Raw genomic sequence first — 17410 nt, forward strand, 5'->3', positions numbered from 1 at the left:
TGAGTGTGGTTGCTTGTGGTGCTGCACATGGATGGATACCATAAGAACTATTATCACTTGGGCAAAGGAATGAAATAAACAGAACTGTTACACCAGAAACCAAATGTCCAAAAAAATTTGCCACACTTCAAGCTTCAGTGTACTTTTTCCTGCTTCATTGCCTCATTGTGCTGGCACCACTTGATAAAGTAATTTGTTGTGGTGGCATGCTTAAATAGACTGGTTGTCATTTGTCTTATTTTTCCCCTACCTGAATTTTTTTCCAGCTCTTGAGCTTTGCTGTGTTGTTTTCAAGCCACTGATGACTTACAATATCTAAGTATAAGTAGACATTGGTAAGACATGATATATCGTTCCACCAGTAGTATTTAACAGCTTGGTAAAATCGCTTTGGACATTTCTTCAGATCTTCGTCAACATCTCCCAAAAACACTGTTGGATACCTCATGTCCATCTGACTCACTGCCACCTTTTTTAATCCATTACTACCTTGACAATGTGAACCACAGGAGGAATGTACTATTCACACTTGGGTTCCTACCAGTCAAGGTAGTAGGTCATTATAGTCAAAATGGAGGCATGCTAAAGTTCACACCCAGTTTATCCACCAAACTATATCACATAGAATCCAGAATAAAACGCCAGCAATGAGATCAGGGTCACTAACAACAACTGACACTTCACACTGAAAGCATGTTTATTGAGCACACATGTAACTTCAGATGAAACTTAACTGCCTTCCTCAGCAGAGATTGCTCCTATTAATATACACATACGTAGTTATAGCAAATTCCAGTATTATATCAGTAATTAAGTGTTAGAACCTTCAAAAAATTACACATGTTAAATGATAAATATCTGCAGGAGATGGGAAGTTAACTAATAACCTGCATGTCACTAGCCGTCAATTATAACTGCTGTAAAACAGTATACAAAACAAACAGAGCTCAACAATATTACTAGTGTAGTTCAAGGCACATTGACAAGTATTTGAGAACCATTCACTTTTTGTTGTGTAAGTCTGTCACATCAAGGATGAAACCAACATATGACACAGTAACACCATTTTATTCACTTTCTAGCATTTATTCTACATGAACATAAAACAGAATTGACACACATTAGCCACCATAAAATAATACACCTTATTTTTTTATTTTGCAGTGAGTGCCTTCCTTGTCTCAAACCATCCACAGCAATAATCTGCCAACATAGAAGGTAGTCGTTTCCTTTCATATGACACTTCTGTAGTCAAAATGACATTAGAGAACATATCACCAACTTCACCCAGTATGTCACTACAGCATTCTGTAAAGCCTTCCAGAAGTGAGTTAATCAAATGTACCTTCAAAGAAATGTTGCACCATACAGTCTGATATTCTTTTGTCTGTCAATCACCTTTCATTTGTAGTATTTCTATTTTGATAAACTTTTCCATTACCTTCTTGAGACATACCAAAACCCTCTTCCCTTCTGTAGTGAAGTGTATTCCAACCTGTTCATGTTCCAGAATATCTCTGCATTTTGAGTCTACAAATACACATTCCTTTATCTTCCGAGATAAAATGAAAGGGAATTGTTCAGTCAAATATGCAAACCCTGGCTTGATTGATGCATAACATTTCAGAATTGTTTTATTAAGCCAAGTGTGAAGTGGTGGAAGTAGTATATCTTCATGAGCATCCAGAATTTCATGTTGCACTTTTATTTGCCACTTTCCACCCACACTCAGGCCATTCCTTTTTCAGATATTAAGAGTTATGGTACTGACTATTCCACTCACAAAGAAAACATGCTTACTTCATGTATCCCAGTTGTGTTCCCAATAATAAAGCTATTATTTTGAAGTTGCCACATATCTCCATTTTATTTTCATTGTAGTACAATTAATTTAACATATTTTTTGACCTCCAACTCTATTGAAGTTGATGTATGCAACAGGAAGAGAGGACTTTTGTTTTTATTGTGGAGCACACCCCCCTTGAGACATGTTTTCAGCACATCTATAAAATGTCTGTACTCCTGTGCCATAGCCTTAACAATGAAATTTTGTTCAGATTTTATTTTCCCGTGATAACTATTGTTACCCTTGCAGCACAGTTCTACTGAAAAGTATACACTTTAGATGAAGGAAACAAGGTAAATTGCAACTATAATTAATTAAGAATAAATAGTTAACAAATATCAAGAAAACAAACAATTTAGACATAAAAATTAGTTTCATTTCATTTATTTAATGGTATTTAGCTTTTATCACATTCATACAAAATTGATCCACAATTCCAGCTGCTATTTCCATTTTTGCTATTGAATAGCACTTCCAGTGTGTGAGATGTTGCATTACCAAAGTCGAATTTTCATGCGCAAGTTGTGCATGCATTCCCATTGATACTGTCTATCCAGCCATGGCTGCTGAACAACATAGAATTGATAATGAAGGTAATACAGTAATCAGGTCTGCAGTATTTTACTAAATCTATCTATCTGTATTTTTAATTGCTTGAAACTGGTACTGACAATTTATTCAGATAAATTAACATCAGTTTCCCTTAAACCAGAACACCTTTAAATTAACATCAGTTTCCCTTAAACCAGAACACCTTCTCCTAAATCCCAACCATTAGTTAACTTTCCTTCCTTTGCTCTTTTCCTTACTTTCCTTTTTATAGAGAGAGAAGGACAAAAACCATCAAAAGATGATATTAGTTAACATTTTTAATGTATAGTTCTTTTAACAGCTCCAGTTGTGGAAGATGAGTCTGGAAATACATCTGGATTTTCTGATGAAGAATTACCTGCTATGAGACACATTCATTTTGAGACTGATGCAGAACGAAATTTGTCGTGCTGTATTCTGATGCTAGATATCCTCCTTAACCAGGTGAGGATAAACCAATGTTAACAGCACTAATTATTCAAAGGTGGTTTTATCGTAAGCTATTAGCCCAAGAGCATTTAAATATCTTTGACTTGTCATTTTTCATGACAGCTATGCTTGAAAACAATATTTTGATCTTACTTTCATCAATAAATGACCATGACAGTAAAATCAAGGAAATTTGAACTCATATTGAGACAAATGGAAAAATCTTTCTTTCTGAACAATGTATAGATGTATGCTGGTGTCCAAAATTAAAGCAACAAATGGATATTTTGAAAGGTTGCATTTATTTTGTCTCAAAACAAAATAAATATGTGACAGTAATGCAGAACCACTGTAAAGAATACAGAATGTAAAAAACTGCAACATGCATAACAGTATACAAAAATGTTCTTCACTTTTTCCAACTTAACGGATTTGCACGCACATTCCAACAACTGGGTTCTGTGCTCAGTATGGGGTGCAACCACCTCTGGCAGGAACGCAAGCCTGATGATGATGGGGCATGCAGTGAATGATGTTACCAATCTTATGTTGAGGCAATAACTCCTATTCTCCCTGCAGTGCTGCTCACCATCTTGGAGAGGGGTTGATGAATGCTGATGTGATGCAAGCCATCTCCCTAGTGCATCCCAGACATGCTCTATGGGATTCAAATCTGGAGAGCAAGCAGGACACACTATGTGTGCAATATCTTCCATTTCCAAGAAAACACCAAGCACTCATGCTCTATAAAGTGGAGCATTATCATCAATCAATACAAAGCCAGGGCTCACAGCATCTTGCAACAACCACAAATGATGTCCCAATATCTTGTCACAATACATAACAGCAGTTAAACCTTGCCGATTCATCTGTACAGTTTCATTAAGACGGGTTCATGTGGTCAACATAATCCCTGCCAACACCACTAGAGATCCTTCTCAGTATTGGTCTCTTCCCACAATGTTTGGGCCCTGAAATCATGTTCCACATACCCTCCAGATGTTAATCCATTGAGAATCACTCTCCAAACTAAATCGGGTCTCATATGTGAAAACAACATAGTCCCACTGAAACTTCCTGGCAGATTAAAACTGTGTGCCTGACCGAGACTCGAACTCGGGACCTTTGCCTTTCGCGGGCAAGTGCTCTACCAACTGAGCTACCGAAGCACGACTCACGCCCGGTACTCACAGCTTTACTTCCGCCAGTACCTCATCTCCTACCTTCCAAACTTTACAGAAGCTCTCCTGCGAACCATGCAGAACTAGCACTCCTGAAAGAAAGGAGTGCTAGTTCTGCATGGTTCGCAGGAGAGCTTCTGTAAAGTTTGGAAGGTAGGAGACGAGGTACTGGCGGAAGTAAAGCTGTGAGTACCGGGCGTGAGTCGTGCTTCGGTAGCTCAGTTGGTAGAGCACTTGCCCGCGAAAGGCAAAGGTCCCGAGTTCGAGTCTCGGTCGGGCACACAGTTTTAATCTGCCAGGAAGTTTCATATCAGCGCACACTCCGCTGCAGAGTGAAAATCTCATTCTGGAAACATAGTCCCACTGTTTGACCACCCAAGTGGCATGTTGATAACCCCACTCCAGACGTTCCTTCTGTGGAGATGGGTCAGAGGTAGACATACAGCAGGTCTCTGACAATAAAGGCCACTCTGCCAAAGTCTTCTGCACACCATTTGCCTTGATACAGCATGTCCAGTGGATGCTATGAGCTCACATGCCAGTTGCTGTACATTACTAAGGCAGTACTGTCATGACCTTACACCTAAATAATGGTCCTCTCTTCTGAAGTCACAAGTGGTTGGCTGTGCCCTGGTCTTCTGGATACAGTTTCAGTCTGTATAGACTGTTGTCACATCTGAGAAACAACAAACAATTCACACTAAGCCATTGGGCCACATCAGTTTTTGACTGTCCTGCCTCCTTTCTTTTTCTGGCCCTCCACCTCAGACAGTCTGGTAGGCATCTTCTCTGTGCCATACAGCAACGTCTGTGACTGTATACACAGTGATTGTGGATGGGGGGCTATGCAGCAAACACTACCTTGTTACAGAAGTGCCATGACGTCATCATTGGCATGGTTGTCCATTGACCAGAATGTCATCTTCCATGCAGAATATGACCGTACAAACATCTGGTTGACAGTTTGTATGATTATATCATGAGTTAGACATAGGACAGGGAAAGAGCAGTTTATTGCTTTAATTTTGGATGCCAGCATAGATGATTAGGTTTAGTGTGGTAAGCACAGTATAAGGTAAGGTTAAGATATAAGTTCTCCTACTTTATTTATGAGCAGCTACTTACATTTAAACTATGTCTCCATTGCTGCTACGAAATGCTACAGAAATTTATGCTGGGTGTTGCATCTTGCAATACAATAAATTGAAGGGTTAGTAATTATAATAACAATTCTGTCTTGATATTTTGTAAAATCATATAAACAATTAAAACTTTTTCACACCCCCATCTCCCTCTCTCCTTCTACAACCATCATTTGGGAAAATGTGTATCTACATGGAATGCTCTATAGACATGGTGCTATATAGCTTGCATAGGTCTCTGGATCCTTATGATGCCTTAAAGTCAAAAACAGGAGCATTGGATTTACTTCTAAAATTTATTATGTTCAACTAGTATGAGACAGGTCTAATGTCCATCTTTGATGACACTGTAAGTATCCTTATGTCACATGGACAATTCTAGTAGGCCCTGAGTTTACTAAATACTGCTGATGTGACATAAGGATATTTAGAGGGTGCCACTGGAGATAGCCATGAAGCCCAATACCAGTCTATGAAGGCATAGTCAAAAATAATGCCTCAGAATTTTTTATGTGAAAGCTCTTAAACATTTTTAAATAAAACAAATGTTATTAATGTTCTACATCTTTAATCTTCATATTTATGTATTTATTCCTCAACATAGTCACCCTGGCAATGCACACATTCTCCCAAAAAACACTAGTTTGTTGATACCATCACTGTAAAATGTTTGACTTTGCTGATGGAGCCACACCCTCATCTCTGCTTCCACTGCTTAATTACTACCAAATTAAAGGCCTAGAAGCTTTTATTTACGTTTTGGAAACAGATAAAAATTGGATGGATCCAAGTTAGGACTGTATGGAAGATGATTGATGACAGTGAACCCAAAGCATCAGATTGTTGCAGATGCCGCAGCACTCATGTGTGGTCTGGCATTGCCATGCTGATGGAGAGAGTGTCCAGGCATGGACAAACTCCTCAAATTCAAAACTCGATTACATCATGCTGTCTCTCACACACCGATATACGAGGGTTGACTGAAAAGTAATGCCTCCACCTTCCTAACTCTTTAACAGTTGGTAGCATTGGTATGTGGCAGGTACTGGCTTGTTCCCTAGTCTCTTCTCTGCAGCTTCAGTTGGCAGGAAGCCTTAGTATTAACGGTTGTATTGTTACAGTGTAAAATATGGAAACCTGCATGTACGGTTGGTCAATGTGATTTAAGCAATGTGCAGTCATTGAATTCATCAGAGAATGAAAGCAGTTTATGGTGATTGTGGTGATGTGAGTACTGTGCATCTTCATTTTTGTAACATGAGAGGAGTTCCTCACAAATTTCAAGTCTATGTGCATTGATTTCAGGAGTCAGGATCTGGGGTACCCATCATGCACAGGTCTTCCGATAGCCAAGGAAAGCAATAATGTGACCCACACATTTATGTGAAATGCCGATTGTGCTAGCAATTTCTCTCTGAGTGATATGACAACCATCCTGAATCAATCTGTCAACATTTTGCTTGTGAAACTCGGTGGTTGCTGTCACAGGATGTCCAACTCTTTGTTTGTCATGCAGGTCAGATGTTCCTGCCTCAACATCTTTAAGCTTTCTCGCCCAGTGATGCACAGTACTCACATCAACACAATCACCATAAACTGCTTCCATTGTCTGATGAATCTCCTTTGGGGTGACACCGTCTCCTGTCAAGAATTTAATGACTGCATGTTGCTTAAATCGCATTGAGCAACCGTCTGCACAGGGTTCCGTACTTTACACTATAACAACACAACCGTTCAGTGCTAAGGCTTCCTGCCAACTGGAGCTGTAGAGAGGAGCCTACGGAACAAGCCAGTACCTGCCACATACCAATGCTGCCAACTGTTGAAGAGTTACGAAGGTGGAGGCATTACTTTTCAGTCAACCCTCGTAGTTATATTACACACTGCCATGTTGCACACTACAATTCAGAGCCCTCTAGTGGCAGAGGGCTGCAAATATGTAGACATGAAGAATAAAGATGTTTTATTAAAATAGCTTTAAGAGTTTTCACATAAAATATTATGAGACCTTATGTCTCATCAAGCCCTTGTAGCATAATAAATTTTAAAAATAAATCCTATGCAGCTAATGGCAACTTTTAATCATCACAAAGTTCTTGAGATACATGGAATATCTTATTTTCAAAACAACTAACAAGGACAACTTTGGAGTAAGTAGCATGATGATAACTTAACCATAAAACAAATTTGTAATCATATTTTCTAATGATTATTTACATTTATGAAAAGGATAGATTCCTGTTCACCATATAGATGAAATGTTAAGGTGGAGACAGGCATAACAAAAAGACTGTTTCAGCCAAATTCTTCTTCAGAAGACAAACAAAAACACACAAACATTCACACTTTATGCACACAAGACTGCTATCTCTGGCCCCTCTGGCCAGGCTGCAACTGTTGCGTGGAATGAAAGCACCAATCAGGAGTGGGGCAGGGCAGGGAGAGGGATATCAAGAGTATGGGGGCATAAAGAGTAGAGCACTTTCTGGTGGAGCAAGCAGGGACAAGAAGGTGGCAGGACAAGGCTACCAGGGGCAGCATTGGGAGGCTGTGGGGTCCGGGGAGTTGGGACAGAGATGGGGGAGTCGAAGGAAGAGAAGTAACAGAGAGTAGAAAAGACTGGTGAATTCATTGACAAAGAGTGGCACACAGTGAGGGTGAGGGGATATAAATTAGGAGGAGGTCGTAGGACGAAGGGGGCAGAAACTATTGGTTGGGTACAAAAGGTTATTGTAAGCTAAGGCTAGATAATTTCAAGAATGGAGAATGTGTTGGAAGGATAACTCCAGCTGCGCAGTTCATAAAAACTGGCAGTAGAGGGGAGGATCCAGATGGCCCCAGTTGTGAGGCAGCCATTAAAATCAACCATGTTATGTTCTGCTGAATGTTGTGCCACAGGGTGGTCCACTTTGCTCCTTGCCACAGCTTGTTTGTGACATTCATCCTGGTGGACAGATGGTTGGTAACCATCACAATATAAAAGCTGTGCAATGATTGAAGCAGAGCTGATATATGACATGGCTGCTTTTTTGGTGTGGAAGGAATGGAAGCTGTCAAAATGCAGGTAATCTGGGTTTAATGCGACAGAGGAGCAGATGGAGCCATCAGAGAGGAGGAGGTCAGCATCTAGGAAGTGCACACTGTGTAGAGGAGGACCATGTTAAGTGGATGGGAGAGATGGTGTTGAGGTTTTGAAGGTACAAAGATAGGGTGTCTTGGTCCTGAGTCCAGATAATGAAGATATCATCAATTAACTGCGGTTTGTGGTTTTGGGAAGCTACAAAGCTTTCCTTTACATTTTGGGCAGTTGGTTGGAGCTGTTGGCCAATGAGAGCCAAAATTCTTTCAGTGGGGGACACAATAACCAGTTATAATGGGGCATGCACAATTAATGAGTTTGTGGATTTTGGGGGACATGTATAGAAGTTGGGTGTGTGGGGTGTCATGGATGTGAGGAGGGAAATGGATTCAGGTGAGAGATTCTGGAAAGGACCTAAGGCTTTAAGCAGGGATTTGAGGTTATGCTGGACTTCCGGTGAGAGATTCTGAAAAGGGCCTAAAGCATTAAGCAGGGACTGGAGGTTACGTTGGACTTCAGGGTTGGGATTACTCTGGCAGAGTTTATAGGTGGAGGAGTCAGACAATGGCAGAGGCCATCCACCAGGCAGTCACTGCAGTTCGAAATGTCTGTGGTGAGACCCTTGTCTGCAGTTAGGGTGATTGAGTGAGGATGTATTTTGAGGTTGTGTATGATTGTCCTTTTCTCTGTTAACAAGTCGGTGTCCTTTGGAAGGCACTTGGGGAAGGATGGAGAGGCTAAGTGTCAGGTGTAAGGAATTCCTGGAAGGTGACTAGATAACAGTTAGGTGGGAGTGTGGAGGGGTGGAGGATCAAGGTTAGATGGTAGTATGAACTGGGAGATGCAGGGTTCAGTGTTGGGAACAGGTTGTCTCTAGTTGAAGGGATTGGTGACAAAGAAGTGTTTCCATTGCAGCGATTGGGAGAAGGAGAGTAGATCTTTGACAAGTGCAATATGGTTAAAGCTGGGTATAGGGCTGAAACTGCAGCCTTTGAGTAGGGCTGAAATTTCTGTGGGGCTGATGATTTTGGTAGAAAGATTAACAACAGTGTTCCTGAATTGTTTTGGCTCAAGTTTTGGTGGTGTGTTGATAGGGAGTTTCGAGAGATGTGGTAAGGTGAAAATGTCAGCTAGGCATGGTCTGGGTGCTGTGTGGGGTTGAAAAGGAGGAATGCTGTGAGTAGGACAGTGGTTGAATAGTGGTGCCCCAACCCAGCATTATAAACTCAGTACGTTGGATAACTTATGAAGGTAGTGCCTAGAATTCTCTTCTGGGTGCTGGAAAGCAAGGGATATAGTTTCAGAGATGTGATGCCTGTAGTAGGGAATGCATAGTAGCTGTCTCTCTTGCAGGGAGAGTAGAGATGGTTCTTACTTCCTTGTACCATGGATATATGTTTTTGCAATATGATGTTGGTGAGGTGCAGGCATTAGGAAGGGTATTTCCAAAGGAAGAAATTTTTGCTTAGGCAACATTTGAGTAACAGTATGTGAACCTGGGTTCAGCCAGTGAAAGGGATACTTTTATGAATTGGTGCAGAAAACTAGAGCAGGGGTCATTGTGACAAGGACTGTGTTGGGGAAATGGGAGGTGAAGGCATTAGGTGGTTGTGAGAGGACCTGGATAACAGAAAACAATGCGTAAAAATACATACAGACACGCAAAATTACCCACAAACACATAAAAATATTCCAAAATTCGCACCAATACTTGAGAATACACATAAATATACGCAAGAAGATGTGTAAGAAATGTAAAAAGAGATGGAGGGATGGGGGATACGTTAGGTCGAGTTTCACAAGTTTATATGGCACAGGTAAGTGTGGAAAATAACATGTGAAAATATGCAAGAATGATGGCAGAAATGAGATAAGTAGCAATCATTTAATTATCAATAGGAAGAATTTGGGGTATGAGAAGCTGCACCAACAACCCATATGGTCACATAGCCATGTGTTGTGCTTGGATAAAACCATTGATATGGCATGGCTCAGCACAATGAGTAGAGTGATACTTTAGATAATAATAACAAAGAAAAACATCACCAGATTGTGGGATGGAAGGAAAGCTGTTAGGCAAAATCAAACAATTAAAGTCCAGTTTGAAATATCACCAATTATGAGAAGGATATTCACCTTAAAGATGACATGTTGAGTTGCATACTGGCACAACAAGACAGACTGTTGCACACTAAGCTTTCAGCCAAAGCCTTCTTCAAAAAAGAAAGGAAAACACACACATACACACACAGTCACACAAGCTGGCACACCTCACACACACAACATAACAACTATTGCCAGTTGTTCTGGGAAAACTGTGACTATTGTATCAAAATAAAGCAGCAATTGGGAGTAGAGGAAGGAAGAGTGAGCGATAGCAGAGTACGGGTGGGGAAAGAGGAGAGCACTGTCTAGCAGAGCATTCAGCAAATATAAATCTGCAGGACAAGGTTCTTAGGGGCACTATTGGGTGGCTGTGTGGGAGGGGGGGAGGAGGAGGGAGAGAACAGCAAGTGGAGAACGAAAGGAACAGAGAGGGGAAAAGATTGGTGGGTACACAGACAGAGAGCAGTCCTCAGTGAGGATGAGGGGACATGATTTGGTCTATAGGACGAAAAGGGCAGAAACTGTTGGTTGGAAGGTGTAGGGACAGTAAGTTATCCTATCTTCAGGCCACAGTATTTTCACTAGCATAGAATGTGTCATAAGGACACCTTCCATTTGTATAGTTCAGGAAAGCTGGTCATGGGGGGAAGGAGCCAAATGTCTCAGGTTGTGAAGCAGCCATTATAATCAAGCTTGCTATGTTCAGCTGCATGTTGTGCCACAGGGTTGTCCACTTTGCTCTTGGCCACAGTATGGTAGTGACCATTCATCCTGGTGGACAGATCGATGGTGCCGGCCGGAGTGGCCGTGGGGTTTTAGGCGCTACAGTCTGGAACCGAGCGACCGCTACAGTTGCAGGTTTGAATCCTGCCTCAGGCATGGATGTGTGTGATGTCCTTAGGTTAGTTAGGTTTAATTAGTTCTAAGTTCTAGGTGACTAATGACCTCAGAAGTTAAGTTGCATAGTGCTCAGAGCCATTTGAACCATTTGAACAGATCGTTGGTAGTTATAACAATATAAAAAGCTGTGGTATATGACATGGCTGCTTTTACATATGACCCAGCCTCTGGTGGGGAAGGATAAGCCTGTGACAGGACTGGGTGGGTGGATTGGGCAGGTCTTGCACCTAGGTCTTCCACAGGGATATGATACCTGTGCAAGAGGTTGGGTTTGCAAGTAGCGTAGGTACGGACTAGGATGTTGTGGAGGTTGGGTGGGCGACAGATCAGTTCTTCCAGTCCAGGATGGTATTAGGTTATGAAGGGGGCACTCTTTTGAAGCTGGTTCTTGAGGCTGATGGGAGGATTGGGGTTGTGTGGGAATATGAAGTGTGAAATCTGTCTGAGGACTAAGTCTGGGGGATAGTGCCTTATTAGAGATAATCAAAGCCCTGACAAAGAATGTGGTTCAGTTGTTCCAGTTTGGGCCAATATTGGATAATGAGGAGGGCACTCTTATGTAACTGATTCTTGGAGGGTGGGGAATGGAGAAGGATTTGGGGGGGGGGGGGGGGGAGGACTGGGGTGGAGGATGTGGCACAGGAAATCTGTTGGTGTACTAGGTTTGGAGATTAGTGCCTATCTGTGAAAGCCTTCGTGAGACCTTCAACATACTGGGCAAGGGAGTTCTTATCACTACAAATATGACATCCAAGGGTGGCCAGGGGCTGTATGGGAGGGATTCTTTGGTGTGGAAGGGATGGCTGCTGTCGAAATGCAGACACAGAGGTGTGGATGGAGCCATCAGAGGGTTGGAGGTCAACATCCAGGAAGGTGGCCCACTAGATTGAGGAGGAGCAAGTGAAGCATATGGGAGAGAAGATGTTGAGGTTGTGAAGGAGTGATGATGTGGTGTCTTGGCCCTCAGTTGAAATATGTCCCCCATAAGTTATCCAACCTGCTGACATTCTTGTCAACCCCTCATAGTACACAGGCCATACCTAGCTTACCTTTTCACCTTACCACTTCCCTCAAAACTCCCTATCAACACTCCACAGTCAAAACAATCCCAGAGCATTTTTGTTAACCTATCCACCAAATTCCTCAGCCCTACACCAAAATTTAACCACGTTGCATTTTTCATAGCTCTACTCTCCTCCCAACCCGTGAAATGCAGACACTTCTTTGACTCCAGTCCCTCCACCCAGAGCCAACCTAATACCAACACTGAACCCAACCTCTCCTCATCCAGCCATGACCCTATCCTCCCATTCCACCTAACCACCCCTTTGTCTCTTCCATGAATTCCGTATCTGCAACTTCCAAAGAACAATAACCTATCAGCAGAAGAAAGGAAAGCCATACAGTCTCAAAACAGATCCTCACCTAATCATCCTATATGCAGATGTAGGTTCCATCACAGTCGCTATGAATGGCAGTGACTGACTGGCAGAAGGCCTCTGCCAGTTGTCTGACTCCACCTATAAACTCTGCCAGACTGATCCCATCCCAGAAGTCCAACATAACCAACATACCTGTTTAAAGTCTTAGGCCCTCCCCAGAACCACTCTGCTGAATTCATTTCCCTCCTCAACTGCATGACACCTCCCACAGCTACCTCCTACTTGCTCCTAAAAATCCGCAAACCCAACAATTCTGGATGCCCCATTGTGGCTGGTTATTGCACCTCCACTGAAAGAATTTCTGCCCTCATTGACTAGCCTCCAACATCAAGGATACCAACCACTTCCTCCATTCCTGGGTATTGACCACCTCCTTCCTGATGGCTCCATCCAGGTACAAGGGGGACCTCCTTCATCACCTAATACCACCCTGGGCTGGTTCAACTGTTCTGTCATCCACCCAACCTCTAACTTCTACAACATTGTAGGCCATATGTATGCCACTTCCTATCCTAGTCCCTTGCCCAGGTGCAAGACGTGCCTAATCCACCCACTCAGCACGTCCTATTCTAGTCCTGTGATAAGCTTATCCTACCCTATCAGAGGCTAGGCCACCCGTGAAAGTGGCCATTTATTATACCAGCTCTGCTGCAATCATTGCACAGCTTTTTATATTGATGACTACAATCAGCTGTCTGCCATGATGAATGGCAACTGCCAAACTGTGGCCAAGACCAAGTGGACCACCTTGTGGAAAAAATTGTAGCTGAACATAACATGCTTAATTCTAATGGCTGGTTCACAACCTGCACCATTTGGATTCTTTCTTTCCCACCAGCTTTTCTGAACTTTTCAGATGGGAGTTATCCTCAGACCACAGTCTTGAATGTCAAAATTATTTGGCCCCAACTTATGATAACCTACTGTCCACGCACCCTCCATCCAACAGTTTCTGACCCTCTGTCCTATAACCTCCTCTCAGATCATTTTGCCTCATCCTCATTGTGCTCCGCTCTGTGCCAGTGTACCATCCAGTCTTTTCCTCTCTCTGGTCCTATTCTGCTCTCATTCCCCTCCACCACGGCCTCCCAAAGCTGCCCTTCTGCCATTTTGGGCTTATCCTGTCACCTTCTAGTCCCTGCACACTCCACCAGTCAGTGCTCTTCTTTCCCCCCCACACACAACGCACTCTGCTAGTCGTCCACCTTCCCTGCCCCACTCTCAATTGCTGCTTTAGTTCATCAAAATAGTTGCAGTGTATCCAGAATGGCTGGAGATAGCATTGTCATATATGCATCAAGTGTACCTGTTTGTGTGAATGCGTGTGTTTTCCTTTCTTTTCAGAAGAAGCTCTGGCTGAAAGCTTAGTGTGCAACAGTCTCTTTGTTATTCCTGTCTGCAACTAAGTGTGTCATCTTCATGGTGAATAGCAATCTATTCTTTCATAATTGTTGGTATTCCAAACTGGATTTTCAGTTGTTTGACTTTTACATGTAAGAGTCCTTTTAAGATAATATTAAACAACAAAGCTCTGGAAAACATCCTTCATTGTCAACTTTTCTTATGAGTAGACCCACAAGAAAAATTTTATCCAAAGACACACATATTTGGTTAGAATGAGGAGGAAATGAGCTAGAGTTTAAAATATCGTTATCACAAAACACATGATCTACTAGATAAGATAAAGAAATTAAGCTGTAATTATATTGCAGACCAAATCATTTTTGCAGTTACCCACATCATTTACATTTTGAGCAATCGTATGATGTATTGATTTGCAAACACTCACATTGTGCCAGTTTGACTCAAGTATAAAGCATGAGATAGTACTCATGATTCTAAAAGCAATAAAATATTCATTCTTTGTTGTCTTCTTCACAGAATGTGCAGATCATGCTAGCAACATTTTCACATATAAGCTTGCAATTGATCATGTGCCACGTGCACACACACACACACACACACACACACACACACACACACACACACACACAGACTGTGAAACATACATTTTCATGCTTACACCAATACTTCTGCCTGCCAGATAAGGCTTTATTTTGTTATAGATTTTTCATATGTATAACTTTTTATCCATATTCTTCAGAAATTCTTGTCTTGTAATTTTGTTGCGTGAACTAAGTGCGTAAAGAACATGTGAATTTAGAGGACACATTTACCAAATGGAACAATGCTGCTAATTTCAATCTTCTTTTTCTTCTATTAACACCAGAGTTTCTAATTAAATAATCATTAGTGTGAACATCATATTTTACATGGTTATAAAATGTTCCAACTTCTGAATTTTTCTTTCCTTTATCAGGCATTATTGAGATGAGTAGAAGAAATCAGAATTTGTCTGGAATATACTGGGTAAGTCACTAACTTTTACCACCAAGAATAACTCTGAAAGTATGATAGGAGCTGAAAAATGTGTGGAACAAAAGTTGCATGGGACAATGGGGGCCATAATATGACGGTTTTCTGTTGCTAAGTAGGGTAATGTCAGAGGTATGAAGGTCATCTTTGTTTTTTTTTAAATGGGATGCTATAGTTTGGTACTTATTTTCTGACATCAGCTATTGAGACAAATCCAGTGATGTGTAACAGTAAGGTCTTTGAAGGTCAACGAAGGTCAAAAAGGTGGCATGAACGTCCATTTACAGAAAGTGTTCGAAGTGATGACCATTGGTATCAATGCAGTGCTGCAATCTTATTATCATGGATTGAGTGGTATTCCTTATCACATTGGCACTTATTGAAGCACATGTTCTGACAATTCTGTCTCGCATATATTCAGGTGTAGTGGAATGTCTTTATAAACAATGTATTTTATGAATACACACAAGAAAAAATCCAGAGGTTTCAAGTCTGGCAAATGAGCTGGCCATGATACATCTCCTCCATGTCCAATCCAACAATTTGGGAATTGTTTCCGCAACTCATTTCTAGCCATCAGTGAAAAATGTGTCAGACACCCATCGTGTTGATACCACAGTGTGTTCTTTGTTCCTAAAGGTATTTATTCCAATAACAGTCCTAATGTTTCTTGCAGGAATGTGGTGTACTTCCTGCCATTAAGATTTCCTTAGATGAAATAGGGGCCTATAATTCTGTCCTCCAGAATCCCACACCATACATTCACCGACCGTGGTTTCTGGTGTGCAACTTGCCTTAGCCAACATGGATTTTCAGTTGCCCAATAATGCATGTTATGCAAATTAACATTTACATGCTTTGTGAATGTAGCATCATCAGTAAATAGAATCAAATTAATAAATGTGTCATTCCTCTGAATCTGAAATTGAACCCATTGGCAAAATTCAATGCAACGCATACAATCCGTACTAGTTAATTCTTGGTGGAGACTGATATGGTAAGGATGATATTTATGATGATGCAGAACATGAACACTACTACTCTGGCTCATGCCAGATTCCCTTGCAATTTGCCGTGAACTAAAACAAGGATCTCAAACCACAGTGACATAAGTACCAATTTCCGTTTCCTCATTAGTAACTTTCCTTTGCCAGATATGTTTCCCAAATGTTAAAGATCCAGTTGTTCTCAATTTATCATACACATATTTAAATGTATGATGTGTAGGGTGAGTATGTTGAGGATATCTTTCAGCATATAAGTCTCTAGCTCTCACTGAATTTCATTGGCATTCTCCATAAATGAGAAGCATATCCACTTGTTCTTTGAAGGAGTACATCATTCACTTTCACTTGATTCAGTGGTACTAGTCTTACCATTCCTACTAGTGTTGTATTGGGAAACCATTGAATGGTGTTTACCTGTCAATGGCACGTTAGATGGATACGGCGTATTCGCAAATATTACTATTTGCACAATATACGAGAGAGAATTGTCAGAGCATGTGCTTCGATAAGTGCCAATGTGATAAGGAATACCACTCAATCCATGATAAGAAGATTGCAGCACTGCATTAGTGCCAATGGATATCACTTCAAACACTTTCTGTAAATGGACATTCATGCCATCTTTTCAACCTTCGCTGACTTTCAAAGACCTTACTGTTACACATCACCGGATTCATCTCAATACCTGGTATCAGAAAATAAGTACCAAATTATAGCATCCCATTTAAAAAAACAAGGTTGACCTTCATATCTCTGACATGACCCCACCTAGCAACAAAAAACCAACGTCATATTGTGGCCCCCATTGTACCATGCAACATTTGTCCCACAAACTTTTCAGCTACTGTCATACTTTCAGAGTTATTCTAGGTGGCAATAGTTAGTGTCTCACCCTGTATAACATGATTGCTACATCTTCTATAAAACCAAATAGCCTTGAAACGGTGCATCATTGTTTGTTAGACAAATTCTGGAAGAATATGTTTGCAGGAAAAGACCAAACTACGATGTCATCAGTCTCATCAAATTAGGGAAGGACAGGGAAGGAAGTCAGCCATGCCCTTTCAAATGAACCATCCCATATGTGATTTACTCATATATAATGTTCCATGTAATATCAATGTGTTTCTTGCAAGTGGCCCACTGGTGCAACAGTTGTCAATAGTTTCATTGCTTTTAGTACTTTCTATTACAATTGTTTGTTGAAAGGGTCATCTGAATGTATGCCTGTACAAATAACAAATTCCATAAGATAAAATGTTCTGGGTGTACCAAAGCAACTGGCTTTATGCCTATATGGCTGATATTATT

At 41.2% G+C, this 17410-nt stretch overlaps 1 protein-coding gene across 1 annotated transcript in view; it reads left to right on the forward strand.

Annotated features, from left to right (window-relative positions):
• Positions 1-17410, forward strand: part of LOC126248502 (protein unc-79 homolog) — an 875350-nt gene that overhangs the window by 226614 nt on the left and 631326 nt on the right. Inside the window, exon 15 of the mRNA XM_049949540.1 lies at positions 2739-2881. Coding sequence (XP_049805497.1) covers positions 2739-2881 — 143 coding nt within the window. The remainder of the gene's footprint in view (positions 1-2738; positions 2882-17410) is intronic.

Source organism: Schistocerca nitens, chromosome 3 (genome assembly GCF_023898315.1).
Source record: "Schistocerca nitens isolate TAMUIC-IGC-003100 chromosome 3, iqSchNite1.1, whole genome shotgun sequence".
In the NCBI taxonomy this organism is placed as follows: Eukaryota; Metazoa; Arthropoda; class Insecta; order Orthoptera; family Acrididae; genus Schistocerca; species Schistocerca nitens.